The sequence below is a fragment of the Ooceraea biroi genome, chromosome 6 (assembly GCF_003672135.1).
Source record: "Ooceraea biroi isolate clonal line C1 chromosome 6, Obir_v5.4, whole genome shotgun sequence".
Classification (NCBI taxonomy): domain Eukaryota; kingdom Metazoa; phylum Arthropoda; class Insecta; order Hymenoptera; family Formicidae; genus Ooceraea; species Ooceraea biroi.
Window position 1 is genome coordinate 13213201 of NC_039511.1, and position 14563 is coordinate 13227763.

Here is a 14563-nt window from a genome sequence, read left to right on the forward strand (position 1 = left end):
ACTTAGGATATTTTAAGAGAGTTAATCGTGATATATGGATGACGCATCAATGTTCCAACTGTTCCATAACTGTTAAAGCAAGCTATTTAGGCAATTATTAAAAATAACCGTCGATTAGAACATTCGCAGTGCTCATTCAAGCGATATTGTTCTTTGAGTATTTCAATGTTTATTTTTACTTTGTGATTATCCATCTCGAAGATTGCGGTCTTTTATGCATTTTACTTGCATGACATTTTTCTTTGAAAATCTCAACACCGTATTCCTTGAAAACTTTCAAATGTCAGTTACACCATAATCCATCGATACTGTTATATCAATTTCGTCCGACTCGGAACTATAAATTGTACTCGTACCGCGAAGTTTTGCGCTCCTGAGTCATCCGAGAAGATATGTATATTTAGTTGAATACCGTGCGCAAAATAACTGTGATTCTATAATTTCTCGCCCGGCGTAATCGACACGACGACGTAACATCGTGGATTCGCTCCGCTCGCCTGCGTGCTTCACGAGACAATGAAGTGTGAATGAAAGCGCAATGAACTTTTGCAACTTCCTCGGCAATTATCTCCCCACCGATCGCGCGCGATTCACACCGAATAAAGGTGACGCGAACAACACCGCACCGAGTTTACCTGCACGAGAGCTTCCTGAATATCTGCCGGCATCCAAACTCCCTTCCAACAGGATTTCTACACTGCTGCGTAAAAAGCAATTCGGGTTTCAGGATGTAATCCACGAAAAGACGAGGACGCCTAACAACACCGACTGATTCTGCCTAAGCTGCTCTCAGAAGACAGGTTTTCGTCCAATTACGAGCCTTTCGCAAGATCTCGTATGGATTCCTCGCAATACTCACTTCGGGATACTTAATCTCGATAAATGGAAACACGTAATCACTGATCAGCTGCACAGTCACAATCGGACCGAAAAACGCAAATCGTCTGCACAGTCATTTACGTGTATCACGTAGATTTCAGTAACACGAAATTGCATTTCCTCAATTAACGTTTCGCGCGCTCTCCGAGCAAGAGATATGCGGATATTGTACGTACGTTTCACCAGTGTGCTTCACGCGAGGCACTTCTCCAGCACACGCTACGTCTCTTTCGCTAAATAGCATTCTATTTCGCCGGGATCACCGAACATCACTCACTGTCTCGAGACGGGATCGTCACGGTGACGCGGATCGATACGTAGCCGACGGCGAAGCGAGCCGCTCTACTCTGGTCCGGAGGGATCATCGAGAGGGTTCATCCACGTGACAGCGCGACAAGGGGACGGGGAATCCCCGACAATACGGAGAACGCAAGAAAGAGAGGAGGAAGGGACGCAAGAGGGGGCGGGGGTGAGCAGACACCTCCGTTGTGGAAATTCGGGAGTCGATTAAGTACACGAGGAGCGACTTCGGACGGAGCGTTTCTCGCGAGAGCGTGCGCGATCACGTGCGTGCGCGCGATCCGCCGAGCGTGCGGCGCGTCGAGCCGCTCGTTCTCGCGCGAGTGCCGGGAATGGGGCCCACCGCCGCATGTTCCCGTGCTCCGTCTCCGTCTCGATCGCAACACCGGTCTTCTCTCTTTCCCGTTCGATCTCCCTTCCTATACGCTCGCTCATCCCTCTCTCGCTCACGCGTGCTCCGCCAGTCTCTGGTTTACCTCTCTCTTTCCCTCTTTCCCTCCGGCCCTCCGTCGGGACGGCTCCTTCATCCTCTCTCTTCCTCGTACAGCCGCTTACCCGAGAGCGCTCACCTGTGAGGTAAGTAAAACCGGCGTTCCGTCGTACGTGTTACGACATTACGCGACTCGCCATGGGGAAGGGATGGTGAGAAGGGTGACAGAGGAGGGGCGCAAGAGGGAAAGAGAGAAAGAGCAGGAGGTGGGCTTCAACAGGAGGCAAGGAGGCGGCAGTTGGAGGTGGCGATGAGGGAGAAGAGAAGCGAAGGGGACACCAGGAGGGTAAACGGATTGGCGGGGAAAGGATGGAGGACCGAAGAAGAATTAAACGAACGGGTCGGAGGTGAGTCCTAAGGAAGGGGTTGCAGTGGCGACCCTGGGGGATTCGAGGGGGGACGGCCAAAATCGGGGGAAGTCGGAGGTGAGTCGCGTCGTGGAGGATCGGCGTCCGGTAGGGATAAAACGTGGACCGATCGACCTGACGTGGTCGCCGCCGCCGCCGCCGCGACTCTGCAGTGGGGGGTTAAATCGCGGGACGCGGGAAGCGGTGGTGGGGATCGCACGCCTCGCGAGTGGACCAACTGGGTTCGCCAGCAACATGCGGTTCATTGACCGCGAAGTGCCGGGAGAGCCGAACGAACGGTCTCTTTCTCTCTCTCTCTCTTCGTTCCTCGGCGGGCCCGCTACTAAAACAGAATTCGCACGGGCACTTTATCCGTCGGGTCTCCTAGACAGAGCAGCACGGCAAAAGGGAGACGGGATAGATACCACGAAGCGTTGATAGCGCCAAGGGCGCAAAAGACGAATTTACGACGCGCGAGGAAGATTCACGAGCCACGAGGCGGACGAGGAGAGCCAAATCGCTGGGGCACAGCGCGCAGTTGATTAACACAGGTTGACTTAAGGGGGGAGCCTGCTTTAGAACGATGAAAATAAGGTATATTTTACGAATTGTTTTTGGAGAAACTATACAGCGGATCATTATAAAACTCTGATGCATTTATTAGTACATGTTTAAAGATAAAAAAATTATTTTTTGATTTGAATATATCGCTTGTAGAGGTCGTCCTGGAGAAACTTAGTGCAGCCGCGTCGCCGGCATTGCAAATTGGTGAGCATTCTCCTGCCTCCAAATTTCGTCTAAACTGAAAAATTGAAATATGTTCTCGTTATTTATGAATTCCCATCGTCGATGAACCAAAGAGAGAAGAAAAAAGTTGAAAAGTGCCAAAATGGTGGAGCTTACAACACAAAAGTACGATTTTTAGGCAAAGTTTTTGAACTTTTTCATGCAAAAATAATTGTTTAACTTAATGTTTTTATGAATATTAAAGGTTCATTGACGATGGGAATTCATAAATAACAAGAAAATATTTCAATTTTTCAGTTTGGATGAAATTTGGAGGCAGGAGAATGCTCACCAATTTACAATGCCGGCTGCACTAAGATGCTTCCAGGACGACCTCTACAGGCGATATATTCAAATAAAAAAATAATTTTGTTTATCTTTAAACATGTACTAATAAATGCATCAAAGTTTTATAATGATCCGCTGTATAGTTTCTCCAAAAAAATTCGTAAAATTATACCTTATTTTCAACGTTCTAAAGCAGGCTCCCCCCTTAAGCTCGCAAAGGAGCTTGCGTGAGAGATGCCGGTCGATGAACGCGAGGAAAATCGAAGACGGATTTTAGTAAGACCAACTGCGACGAAGCGTGAATGCGGTGATGGATGGATGGACGAAGGACAAGCACCTAGTTTCGTTCGGTAATTCATCAAATCACCCAAAATTCCAAAATCTCCGTTTTGCAAACACATGAGGATACATGACCGAAGCTTTAATGGTAAGCTGCCGCATAGGAATCGTCGATAACGTATCTCATAATAGACATTAACAAGCGAACGAGGAACGGAGTTCACCAGATGAAGGAAGGCCCAGTAGTCATCAGATCATCAGAACTCAATTTTGTTGCGCGGTCAACGGAACGACGTTGATGTCGAGAAAAAAAGGGAACGGAGACACCGATTGCCATCTTAGACAGATGTTACCCCGCGTGCCCAACGAGGTAAGCAGCGCATCGGTATCGGCGCATCGGATCGTGAACCACGGGCGGTTCGATGACTTATTTCCACGACCGGCGCAACGACTGCGCGTTTCCTGATCGACGAGGACCTCGTCGGGAGGAGGGGGAGGAGCGGCGAGCCGTTTACGAGAAAGGGATGAAGTCCTGGCGTAAGTAACTTCGCGGAGGGACTACCGTCGTCGTCGGTGTGGTCGCGCACACGGCGCACACTTGTCGGGAAAGGAGATGCGCGGCTCTCCGCGGTATAATGAACCTGGGAAACCGGTTGCACACATTCGCGCGAGCGCGCGCGTACGTACAGATCGATTCCGCTCTCTGTGTGCTCGTGCGTTACATTATGCGAGCCGCGCGCTGCATTTCCCCTCGTCGAGCTTTCGCGCTGCTGTTGCCGCTGCTGCTGCTGCGGTTTATTCGCGAATATAAACTATTCTCGCGCGCGCACATGCACTCTCTTTCTCTTTGTCCCTCTTCCCCTCGTTCATGTTTTCTTTAAGCAGCGATTGATTGGGCTTCGATTGGGAGAGTACAATAGTTGCAAATAATTGATTGGACTTGATGTTATTAGGACTAATATGATTAAGGGATCGTTAAATGTTGAAGGTAGACTGTGTAAGGATTTTTTTTTGTTCATTGATACTTTCGTTATGAAGAATGGAATTTCTAAAAATTTCCTTTCCTGCTGCAATTTTAGCAGTGTCAATATAAATGGTTGAGTTTTTCGTTTGCTTTGTTCTGCTGTTCTTTTATATCCGTTTGAGTTCCATTAAAGGTGAAAGTTACGGTGACATAATCCATGTATTGGATTGGCGCAATGTAATTAAGACAGGAAAAACGTGTCGATAATAATGAAGACTAAATTGTTAATTAATTTTAGTTAAATAATTTAATTACGTAATCATGAGATTTTGCAGGAGACCGATGTGAATGTCAAATTCATCATCTGCCGAGTTATTGAGAACAGCTTGCGATCGATTCTCCAAGTATCGAATTTTTTACTAATGAAAGAAGAAACGTAATTTAGTGAAAGCTTGATCAGAGCACGACGACTTGACGCCTCCTCATATCCAGCGAATATACTGTTACAAGTTTATACTCATAATTATAGAGTGCCGGCTCTTATGCAATGTGATAATAATATATCACCATCTCTGCGACCTACGTAAAGAGAGATTCTTATAAAGTAGATGCGTCCTAACCCTTTTATTGTTGAGAGATTCAGTACATCTAATTTACATCTATAGCGATAGCACTGCGAAAACTCTGCAAATTAACCGTGAATATATGTTTTTCCACGTAATTCCAGAATTCTGCTACAATGCTATCGAGTTCCATCGCTTTCTCTTTTGTTTATTCACGCAGCATAATTTCATGAATTATTATTCTGCATTACACTGCTTCTTATCTCGAAACGCAATATATAATAAACAAGTGTTAAATACATAAATGCACTACAGGAGACTACCTGCCTCGTAAAGGTCGAGAGACATGCATTGACTTGCTGATGTGGGATGGTTGCCAGAACCCGGTAGCTAATTGGCAATCAACTAGAGAATTTGTCGGGGACTCCAGAAACTCTCCCGCGGCAGCCAATTACCCATTAGGACATACCGTCTACTGATCGCCATTGACCAAGAAACCAATCTTGGTAGGTGCGGTCCGTTTCATGGATCCTCGACACCCTCGAGTACGAAAAGCTGCAGGATGAAAAGAGAAAGCAGGAGGAAAAAAAGCAAGAAAAGCGTTCGGTTAAAGCGAGCTACATGGAGGAAACTTCCGGTTGCTGAGATCTTCCGGCTTGCAATAAACCGTTCCGGTGCGACGGAATACCTGTAGGAGGGCGAAAGGGAGAGAGGGGGCGGGTGCGTAGCGTAGTAAGGGGGTTGTAGCCAGGCACGGGGTGGCAGGTTGGAATTGAACGACGAGAAGCAGCGGGGGTTGGAAGGAGGGGTAGGGATCTGAAGAAAACACATAATAGGGTGGGGCGCTTTGCTGCCGCTTTTGAATCGATCCAACGCCAGCTACAGCTGGAACCTCATCCCACCGTGCTGAGCAGCGGTGCTCATTCTCTCTCTTTCTCTTTTCTTCCGGTTTCTCTTACTCTCTTTCTATCTTTCTCGTGCCTATTATCACCACGTGATTCATAAGTTGCGTGTGAAATCTCCACGATAAACCGAAGATGCTCCAATATGACCTCGGATCCCGGCAGACAATCTGGGGATCAGAGTTTTTTTCTCTGATGAAAATATCGGTGGAGATCGTCGCAACTTTGTAGCTTCCAGCATTAAGGTAAGTCTTGAATGTGATTTCTGTTGGAATGGAAATCACGCGAAGAAAACAAGGTGCCGCGTTTACTCATTTACATTCTTAAACCCTTATCTTCAGCATAAAGTCCGTGAAGAGACCAGATTTTCCATCTCGATATCTCTTCAATCAACGACTCTGAGACTCTTATGTTTCTACATAAACGCATTCGGAGCGACAAAAATAATTCGGGAACGAGAGAGATTATTTTAAATCAAGATTTGCGGTGTTTCTTAAGAGTGCATTGTCTGCCCGTACATACACGCAACGCGTAATTAAATTTGACTAACAATGGATTAGCACGTGTCTTTTAGTTCTCTGTTGCGAAAGAGATCAGTTTGACGTTGACCAGTCAAACGAAATCTTTTGCATCTTTTAACAATCCGCATTTTCTTTGATAAATTGCATTATTAGAACGTTCATACGTAGAGTAAATTACACAGATAAATAAAATCAAGAACTCACCGTTGTTGTTGCGTTGTTGCTGCAGGATGGAACCGGGACTGGTGGCCTCCAGAGGGCTGCTGGGTTCGTCCGTGCTCGGTTCCCTCTTCACGCTGAAATAGGAGCATCTATTATGTATTGGAACGAAAAGCACAGGACGATAGTAGTCAAAAGTAGTCCAAGTTCGGACACAGAGTCCTTGTGCCAGGAAGGACAAGAACCGGCATTATTCGCCATTACAGTTGACGCTCGATACTGCGATAACTACGGCCCTGGGACGATGCAATAACAGGTTGACCTAGTTTTGACTTCGATTCCAACCGCGGATCTGGCTTTAGGAAAGATTAATCGAGGCAAAAATGAGTAGTGGGGAAAACTAGAAAAATTAATGACCCCGAATGTGCGCATTCATTATTTTGCAGGTGACGCCGAATGCAGTTGATCACCGTCAGTGTAAAAATCACATTCTCTCCTTTCTTTTAATCTTTTTATCGATTGTTATCGTCGAAAAGCATAAAATGTACAAACTATTTATTTAACGATATCAATATTTCATGACACAGCAATTCGATTCGTTATTAAATTGCTGCAAATTGTCTTATGTAATAAAGTCGGTAATATACTGATTCTGAAAACGTTATATTGATATTGAACGTTCTTTAACATCAGAAATATATCTTATCCGTGAAATAATAACGGACTCTATTGTATCCTGTCCACGTCTTCGATACTCCTAATATCGTCGATAATTACCGCCTTTAGCTGGATAGAACAAAATGGGTCATCCGAAAATATCCACAGGCTAAAGGTGTCCAGTCACACGCGCCGGATTTTATTCGTCCTGACAACGTAATTTCGCGTCCTCGACCGAGAATGCTTTAAAATTCCCACGAGGCACGAGGAAACATAAAAACAAAATTGCAAGCGAATAAAATATATAACAAGATCAAACATAACTGTACGAGAAGAAATTCATTACAAGAGATACGTATGATCGTTAAATGAGATAAAAATGAAGAATTCTGTGTTTATTCGAGAACATACAGAGATATATTTCTGTATTCTGTATTTATTTATGATATTACCCAGCAAACACAGTCATATAACAGTGATATTGCCATAATATAACAGAATGTAACACGCAATATAACATGTTTGTTACATGTAATGTATATGATAGTTGTAATTTCCCACTCATACGAAATTTCAGTAATATAACAGTAATATAACGTGTTACTAAAATGTTACTTAAATGTTCTATAAATGGAATATAATTATTCTTTCTTCCTCATTCTACAACTACAGGTTTGTGTTTAATTTATTTTCCTAAACGTTATGCAGAAGTTAGTACTTTGCTCTTATTTATTATTCGTTCAAAAATGTACCACTTCATTGTAGAAATGAACTTATAATACAAGTTGTATCGTGCCGTGATCACCGTTCTTATATATATTTTGTATCATATTTTGCATACGAAAAACGGAAGCCATCTAGCGGACGACTCGACATCTGTATGTTAAAAATGGTATATAACATAGACATAATATGCAAATATTACAGTTATATAACATCGCATATTTAAGTTATATTACTGTTATATTATTATAACCAATATATAACAGAGCAATATAACAGTTTTATAACACAGTTATATTGCAGTTACAAAGAAAATTATGTAACTTTAACATTAATAACATATAACAGTTGTTATATTGCGTATTACTTCTGTGTTATATGACAGTTATATTTTGTGTTTGCTGGGTATGATTGCTTGGAAATGTATAAATATAGGTGAAAAGGAAAAAGCATAAAGCTTCTTGCTCTACATTGCATACATAAAATGTCCCAAAAGTGTCAAAGAAACTTTTGGTCTAGATTAAATATTTTAAACTAATTACTGTTCTTCTCAATCATTTAAAAATAAACTGTCAAGATTTTAATGTTATTGTATTGTAAACAAATATATTACGTGAAAACTTGCAAGAGTTATGAGAAGACAATTTATTTATCAATTTATAAATGGATAATAAGACGCTGCGATAGATATATTTACGTATTCATTCGCAATTAAAGAATAAATCCGTCCATTTCTCACCATGCGCGCTGAATTAATTAGTATCGATTATTCGATAACTTTCGAGCTTACATATGCGCGCGCGCACACACAGAACTGGCCATTTTATTCATTCATATCGAGCAAATGCTATGTAAAAAAGATGTTAAGCAATATATCAAAGCAATTAGTCTAAAAATTACAATTAATACAGTAGCAAATAATTAAATAAAAGTGATTAGATATCCACGTCATACTATTTTTGTTACATTTTAATCGCAAGATTGTCAAGAATCGCGAAACCGCCGCGTTACGGTTTCAGTGAATTCGGTTTCCGATAAATTCCGGTAAATTCAATTTTCCATCCGTTTCCGTTAGTCATAAATGAGCGAAGGAATCATTTTCGCGTGTCCACGATCTAGATGTCGACTCAACTCGAATTCTACTGGCTGGCTAATTAAGGGGTTCAATGTAACAGCGGTTCAGCTGTTAAGCCGCTTGGAATTTCGGAGCTCCGAATTTAATTTTCCCGACTTTAAGATTCAACTCCCCCCCCCCTTCTCTCCCCGCGTTTCCGAGTTCCGGGTGAAACTCTCCAATTCCTCTCGTGTCGTAAAACGAGGATGGGTACCCCGGGAGATCGCGTATTCGCAACGGCGCGCCTCGATGGCTCGTTGTGCTCCGGCACTTGCATTTTTAAATCGACAGAATGGAGGAGCGCGGGCTGGACGCTAGAACGAGACGTGGATGCACTTAATGCGTGCATTATTAATCGGCGCAAACACTAGGCGAACGCGCGTATGAGACCTACGGACTTTACAGTACACCGCCTAACCGTACCATCGCATTGCGCGCACCAGCATGCACACACGGTGGCGATTCCTGAAGGCCGTGTGCGTACGGGCGATACTGTCGAATAAGTCCACTAGGACGTTACTGATCGAACGTCGGAGTGGATCGAACTCTAATTGCGGATTTGTATCTAGCGAAAATAGCGAAATCATGCAGGCACGACTCGAGATATGCAGACAGAAAACAAAATATATATAGAGAATCCCCTATTATGAGATATGCTCCTAATATGAGATAATGGAGTTTCTGCTAAACTAGTGAGCACTATCTGTTAATTCCACCATAAACTTATTACTCTTGGTGTAAAATGTATTTAGTGAAGAATTCATTGTTCGTTATTGCGTTTAGCTTTTGCGAGAAAAGGTTTGTGAAATTGTGAACATGTCAAAGGAACTTAAGGTAAGTCTTTAAACCTTGTTTATTATATAATAAGGAAATGGTTGGCAATAAATTTAGTATGCAATGATAGAGTAGAATCGTAGTAACAGGAAAATACGCGATTTGTTGAATTGCTTAATTGTAGAGGTTAGATTTCATGATCGCGGAACCGCTGGGCGTGTGGCTCGTATAATGAGATATTCAGGGTACTCTTAATATGAGATAATTATTGCTCGAATATGAAGAGTATATAGTGTAATAAAAAGAAAGAAAATACTACGTTAAGGGTAAAGAAAAGTTAGTACGAATTTATATTACGAATTTTTGTGTATTTAATTTTTATAGAATCTGACTATGGAGGTTAGAGAAACGAGGAAGCGTCGACAGTGGAATCGTGAAGATTTGGCGAAGGCTGTGGCAGCAGTATTTTTATAAAACTATCTAATAAAGTTTTTTACTTGCAATACTGATGTATTTTGCACTTTTAACACCGATTTCTCAAGGTATCTTATATTAGGAGCACACTTTCGCGATCTTGCGTAAAGCTCTTTTTTCAAATTTGTTTAATTTTCAGAAAAAATAATATTAAAATTAGATTTTTCATTTCACCAACCTAAAGCTTATTAAATTCTCTTCAAGATAACGTATTACATTTTTAAATTCTGCCTATAGATTTCCTTACATTCGGCAAAATCGATATGGTATCTCATAATCGGGGACTTTCCTCTACATATGATTGTCGTATGAGTAAAAATGTGAAAAGCTCGCAACGCAAAATTCGAATCGCTTGTACTTGAATAAGATTTTAGCTAAAATGTTCTGGATATCGTGAAATTGAGCATTTAAAGAATTATCGCATTTTATAGAGTATAGCGATAAATAGCAGATTTGTTAATAAGACTACGTTATTATTATGCTTCTCTACCGTACAGAATCCGCGAGATTCCTTAATGTTCATCCAACGTCGACAGGAAGGCAATTACATTATTAAACATGCTAAGAAATAGACGTAATGGAATGAAACAACGTGCATCGCGCGTAAAAATATAACTAGGTAATGTATATAAATTCGTTAATTCAAATCCCTATGCGAATCCCAATGCGACACCGCAAACTACTTCACGTCGCAATCGCGAGCAGACGTAGGGATTATTATCGCGTGCCAGCAATAGCAGAGTTTGAATCTGGAACCTACCACATCGACCTATGAATTTAAATTTGAATTTGATCACCCATTCGCAGGCAACTTCAGTTACCTGATAAAAGTGGAATCGGCGGCGGGGCTGGAGGGTCTCGGCGAGGAGCTCGCAGTGGACGCCGTGTTGGTCTCCTCCACGTCCATCATCGTTCATACCGATGATGACCACCACCACCACTACTACCAGTACCACTACCGCTGCGATATGTAATACCCCGCGGAGGGAAAGGGTTGATGGAGACTATGGCGACGACGAGCACCGCGATCGCGACGGCAATCACGACGATGCCGACGATTCGCGAAACGGTCGACCGACGACCACCACCACCGACAACCACCACCGACCGACGTACCCCGAACAGTCGGTTCGTGCGCGGGGAAGGGAAACAGAAACCATAGGTTTTATCGAGGGACCTTGAGGCGTCTGACGGGGGGATTGGGGTTGTCTCGCACCCGTCGTCCGCGAACGCGGGCTTACGGGTAACAACTGACGAACGGAATAATCGCCACCACCACCTCCGCGACGCCTGGCGAACCTGCGCCGCTGACACCTGCCATGCAGGCGTGCCACCGTTGCGCAGGCGCTGCATCTTCCCCCGAAATCGAACGTGGGATAACGACGTTGAGGAAAGCGAATTTTGGACTGAGCGGGTGTCTCGGAAGGGAACAAAATTGGAACAGAAAAGCAGCGAACGTTAATTTATTATTTTTACACTTAATCAATAATTTAATTTTCTAATATTAAAATAACATGTATAAATAATAAAACACTTTTAAATCCTTCTAACAAGAATAAAGAAATAAATTTTTGAATAGGCGAATTTTAAAAATTGTGTATATATATTCAAAAAACTATATATTGCAGTAAACACACTGTCCAAAAAGGTTTAATTTATATCGTTAAAATTAATAATAAATTATAAAAGATAGATGTAACGATGTACACATGCATGCTCATGCATGGATGCTTATATTAATTTTAAATGCTTTAATATCTAAGAAGTACAGACAGTTCTCTTTTTTTTTGTAAAAACATTTCAGTTTTTAATATTTTTAATTATATACATAATTATAATTATGCTTCTGTACTCTTTCCTTCATTAGATCCGGACGCAGTATCTTTAGAGGTCTTCTGCATCTTGGTATGATAATGTCTTGCAAACGTTTCTCCCACTAAAAGTGGAAATATCAAAGTTGCATCCGCGCATACCTGAAACAAAAACAAGTGTTACTTGATAACTTGACTTTGCACAACCAACGAATTCGATATCGATGAAAATAATATCGTTACTTTGACGGGTGCCGCGTCTCTCCGAATTTTTCCCCAAGAGATCGCTTCCTCTGGCCGAGCACCGCTATCGCTGCCGTCAAATTCGGAGGAAGTGTTGACAAAAACGGCGTAGTCGGCACCGTTCCGCTGTAACAAAACATCATTGTTAACGCGCCTGTATACGCGTTTAATACCTGCTAAGCCGAATCGTCCCACCATAAGATTAGCGTTGCAGATGTGATGCTTGACTACACCACCCCCGACAATTATCATGCCGCTGTTCAATGCTTTCATAGCTATTCTATTTAATCTCGCGACATCTGTGAAGTAGAAGATCTGTCAGTCATGCATTTTGCACTACGAAACATGTCATATCGCACGCATTACATCGCTTTTGCTAACCAGCGACTATGTCGAGTGCAAGTGGACATTCCGCGTTTTTGAACGTGTGAAAACACATCATGTCCCCAAGACTGCCGTCAGTCAGCGCTGGACAAAACACCGGAATCTTATTCTTGGCGGCCCAGTAGTAAATCGACTCCTCGTGATTGATTTCCTCACCGAGTCTCGCAATCATCTTGGACGGTGTCCATTTAGCACCCTAAAACACAATTTAATTTAATATAAAATTGAAACCACGAATCTTACACCGCATCTAGTTTTTCTAATGTATTTTAAATTTCTGTAGATTATACGGGCTTTGTTGTACCTTTTGCTTCTGTTCATCCAGCATCACGTCCAGCTTTGGCACCAGCCAATCTTCAAAGAGGCAGTAATTGTCGTTTGGTACTAATAAATTTCCAGTCCTGTTAAGCCCTTTTTCTCTAAGCTGTCTGTCGTCCAGGTAGAAACTGCCAACGTATGTCGGTGCTAAGCATTTTATAAAATCCTCTTCCACTCCACCTGCTGTAGTAACAAGACAGTCTACCTAAAAATAATTCATAGTGAAACTTCTAGCGGCTATTCAATAAACAAACGCATGAAAAATACACACACTTACCAATTTATGTTGCACAAGGAATCTTATAACTTCTCTAATGCCGCTTGATACCATATTTGATGTGTAGCCTAGGAATATTGTACAATGAGATCTTCTTTTGATAAATTCATCTTCTTCCAGCTCATCGATCTGATCTTCCGAAAGAGGTATGTTTCTCTGATCCAACATGCGATTGATTTCGGTAATTGCGTGTCCAAAATTTGTAGCTTGGAACCCGCAATATAACATGGTTTTAAATAATTCATGATAGTCCAGTCCTTTGTTAAAATCGTAACCTGTATGTACATGTAATATTATTATCATTATTGTCTATAAATAACAGAATGTCCACAATAATTTCTGGAAAATATGTAGAAGATACCTTTTACTGTGGATGTACCAGCTGGCAGAGAAACACTATGAACTAGAACAGCACTCTTTGCCAATTCTTGAGCACTGTCACACAATTTTTCTTCTTTCTTTACGTTGCTCATAACGGTAGTTTTAATAATCTATAGAAATTTAAATGGTAAGTTAATTACAAAGGTTTAATGCAAATTAGTTTCTACTAATAATACAATTGGTAATAAAATACAGGAAGTACACAGTATATATACAAAATAGCTGGTAATAACAAGCGGTACATGCTATATATATATACACACACACACACGATTGTTGATTAAAAATAAATCGGTCAAGAATTTATAATGTTTTTAATCAAGCTTATAATTTTCAAAAAATTTAATTTTTAATATAGAATTACTGTGCATGTGTTTACTTGTGTATTTACATATATATTAATGTATTGTTTAATCTTAACCTGTCAGAGTTAACCTATAACGCACATGCATAGCATACGGCATCTAATGCACGAGTGTCGTCTTCAGGTTTATGGGGCCGTGGCGACATCTAATCGAAATTTCTTAAAACTAACAATAGCTAAAAAATAACTCATTACAGCTACAAATTAGTTGTAAAAACATTTGCTACAAGGTTTTGGACGCAGTCTACTTAGCGTTATAAGTGCTTCAAAACACTTTCTATGTTCCTTTTTATGAAAGAAGGAAAAGGACAAAATATTTTGAAGCATTTGTAGCATTATGTGGACTGCAATCCCGGTTTGAAAATTAACATACAGTAGTATGACTCAAGGATGCTGCACAAAGTTTTATATATATATTTAGTAATTATCCAACAACTCTGACTTCAGGACATCTGGTAATCAATAAGATACTTTAAAATATTATTTTCCTAATAATTAAAAATATGCAAGAATCTATTTATATACGCTCTTTATACCATCCTGTTTTATATTTGCTGTGAAGATC

General features: G+C 41.5%; 2 protein-coding genes and 1 long non-coding RNA gene across 5 annotated transcripts in view; 1 reads left to right on the top strand and 2 right to left on the bottom strand.

Annotated features, from left to right (window-relative positions):
* Positions 1-11418, bottom strand: part of LOC105276622 (ecdysone-induced protein 78C) — a 66904-nt gene extending 55486 nt beyond the window's left edge. The window contains exons 1-2 of one of the 2 annotated variants that reach the window (XM_011334401.3): positions 11042-11416; positions 6524-6615 (exon numbers count right to left, since the gene is read on the bottom strand). In XM_011334401.3, the coding sequence (XP_011332703.2) occupies positions 6524-6615; positions 11042-11130 (181 nt within the window). In that variant the 5' untranslated portion in view covers positions 11131-11416. Of the gene's footprint in view, positions 1-6523; positions 6616-11041 lie in introns of both variants that reach the window. The other variant, XM_011334409.3, reaches the window with a different exon arrangement.
* LOC109610776 lies at positions 10442-11140 on the top strand. The gene is made up of 2 exons (XR_002193056.2): positions 10442-10839; positions 11028-11140. It is a non-coding gene; the product is annotated as an uncharacterized LOC109610776 (long non-coding RNA).
* A 582-nt stretch (positions 11419-12000) lies between the features above and the next one.
* Positions 12001-14281, bottom strand: LOC105276666 (probable deoxyhypusine synthase). 2 transcript variants are annotated; one of them, XM_011334484.3, is made up of 8 exons: positions 14081-14281; positions 13615-13744; positions 13254-13528; positions 12963-13181; positions 12656-12854; positions 12470-12573; positions 12275-12400; positions 12001-12193 (listed from the first exon to the last, which is right to left on the bottom strand). In XM_011334484.3, the coding sequence occupies exons 1-8, from the start codon at positions 14096-14098 to the stop codon at positions 12059-12061; spliced, it is 1206 nt and encodes a 401-aa protein (XP_011332786.1). In that variant the 5' UTR covers positions 14099-14281; the 3' UTR covers positions 12001-12058. The 2 variants fall into 2 exon arrangements, with proteins under 2 accessions (XP_011332786.1, XP_011332794.1); XM_011334492.3 differs by having other exon boundaries at positions 14056-14280.
* Between the last annotated feature and the right edge of the window lie 282 nt (positions 14282-14563).

Coding starts and splice junctions, on each gene's coding strand:
- LOC105276666 (XM_011334484.3), bottom strand. Junction 12,574..12,655: donor TGCACTCGACATAGTCGCTG/GTTAGCAAAAGC, acceptor TCTACTTCACAG/ATGTCGCGAGATTAAATAGA. Junction 12,401..12,469: donor TCTGCAACGCTAATCTTATG/GTGGGACGATTC, acceptor GTTTTGTTACAG/CGGAACGGTGCCGACTACGC.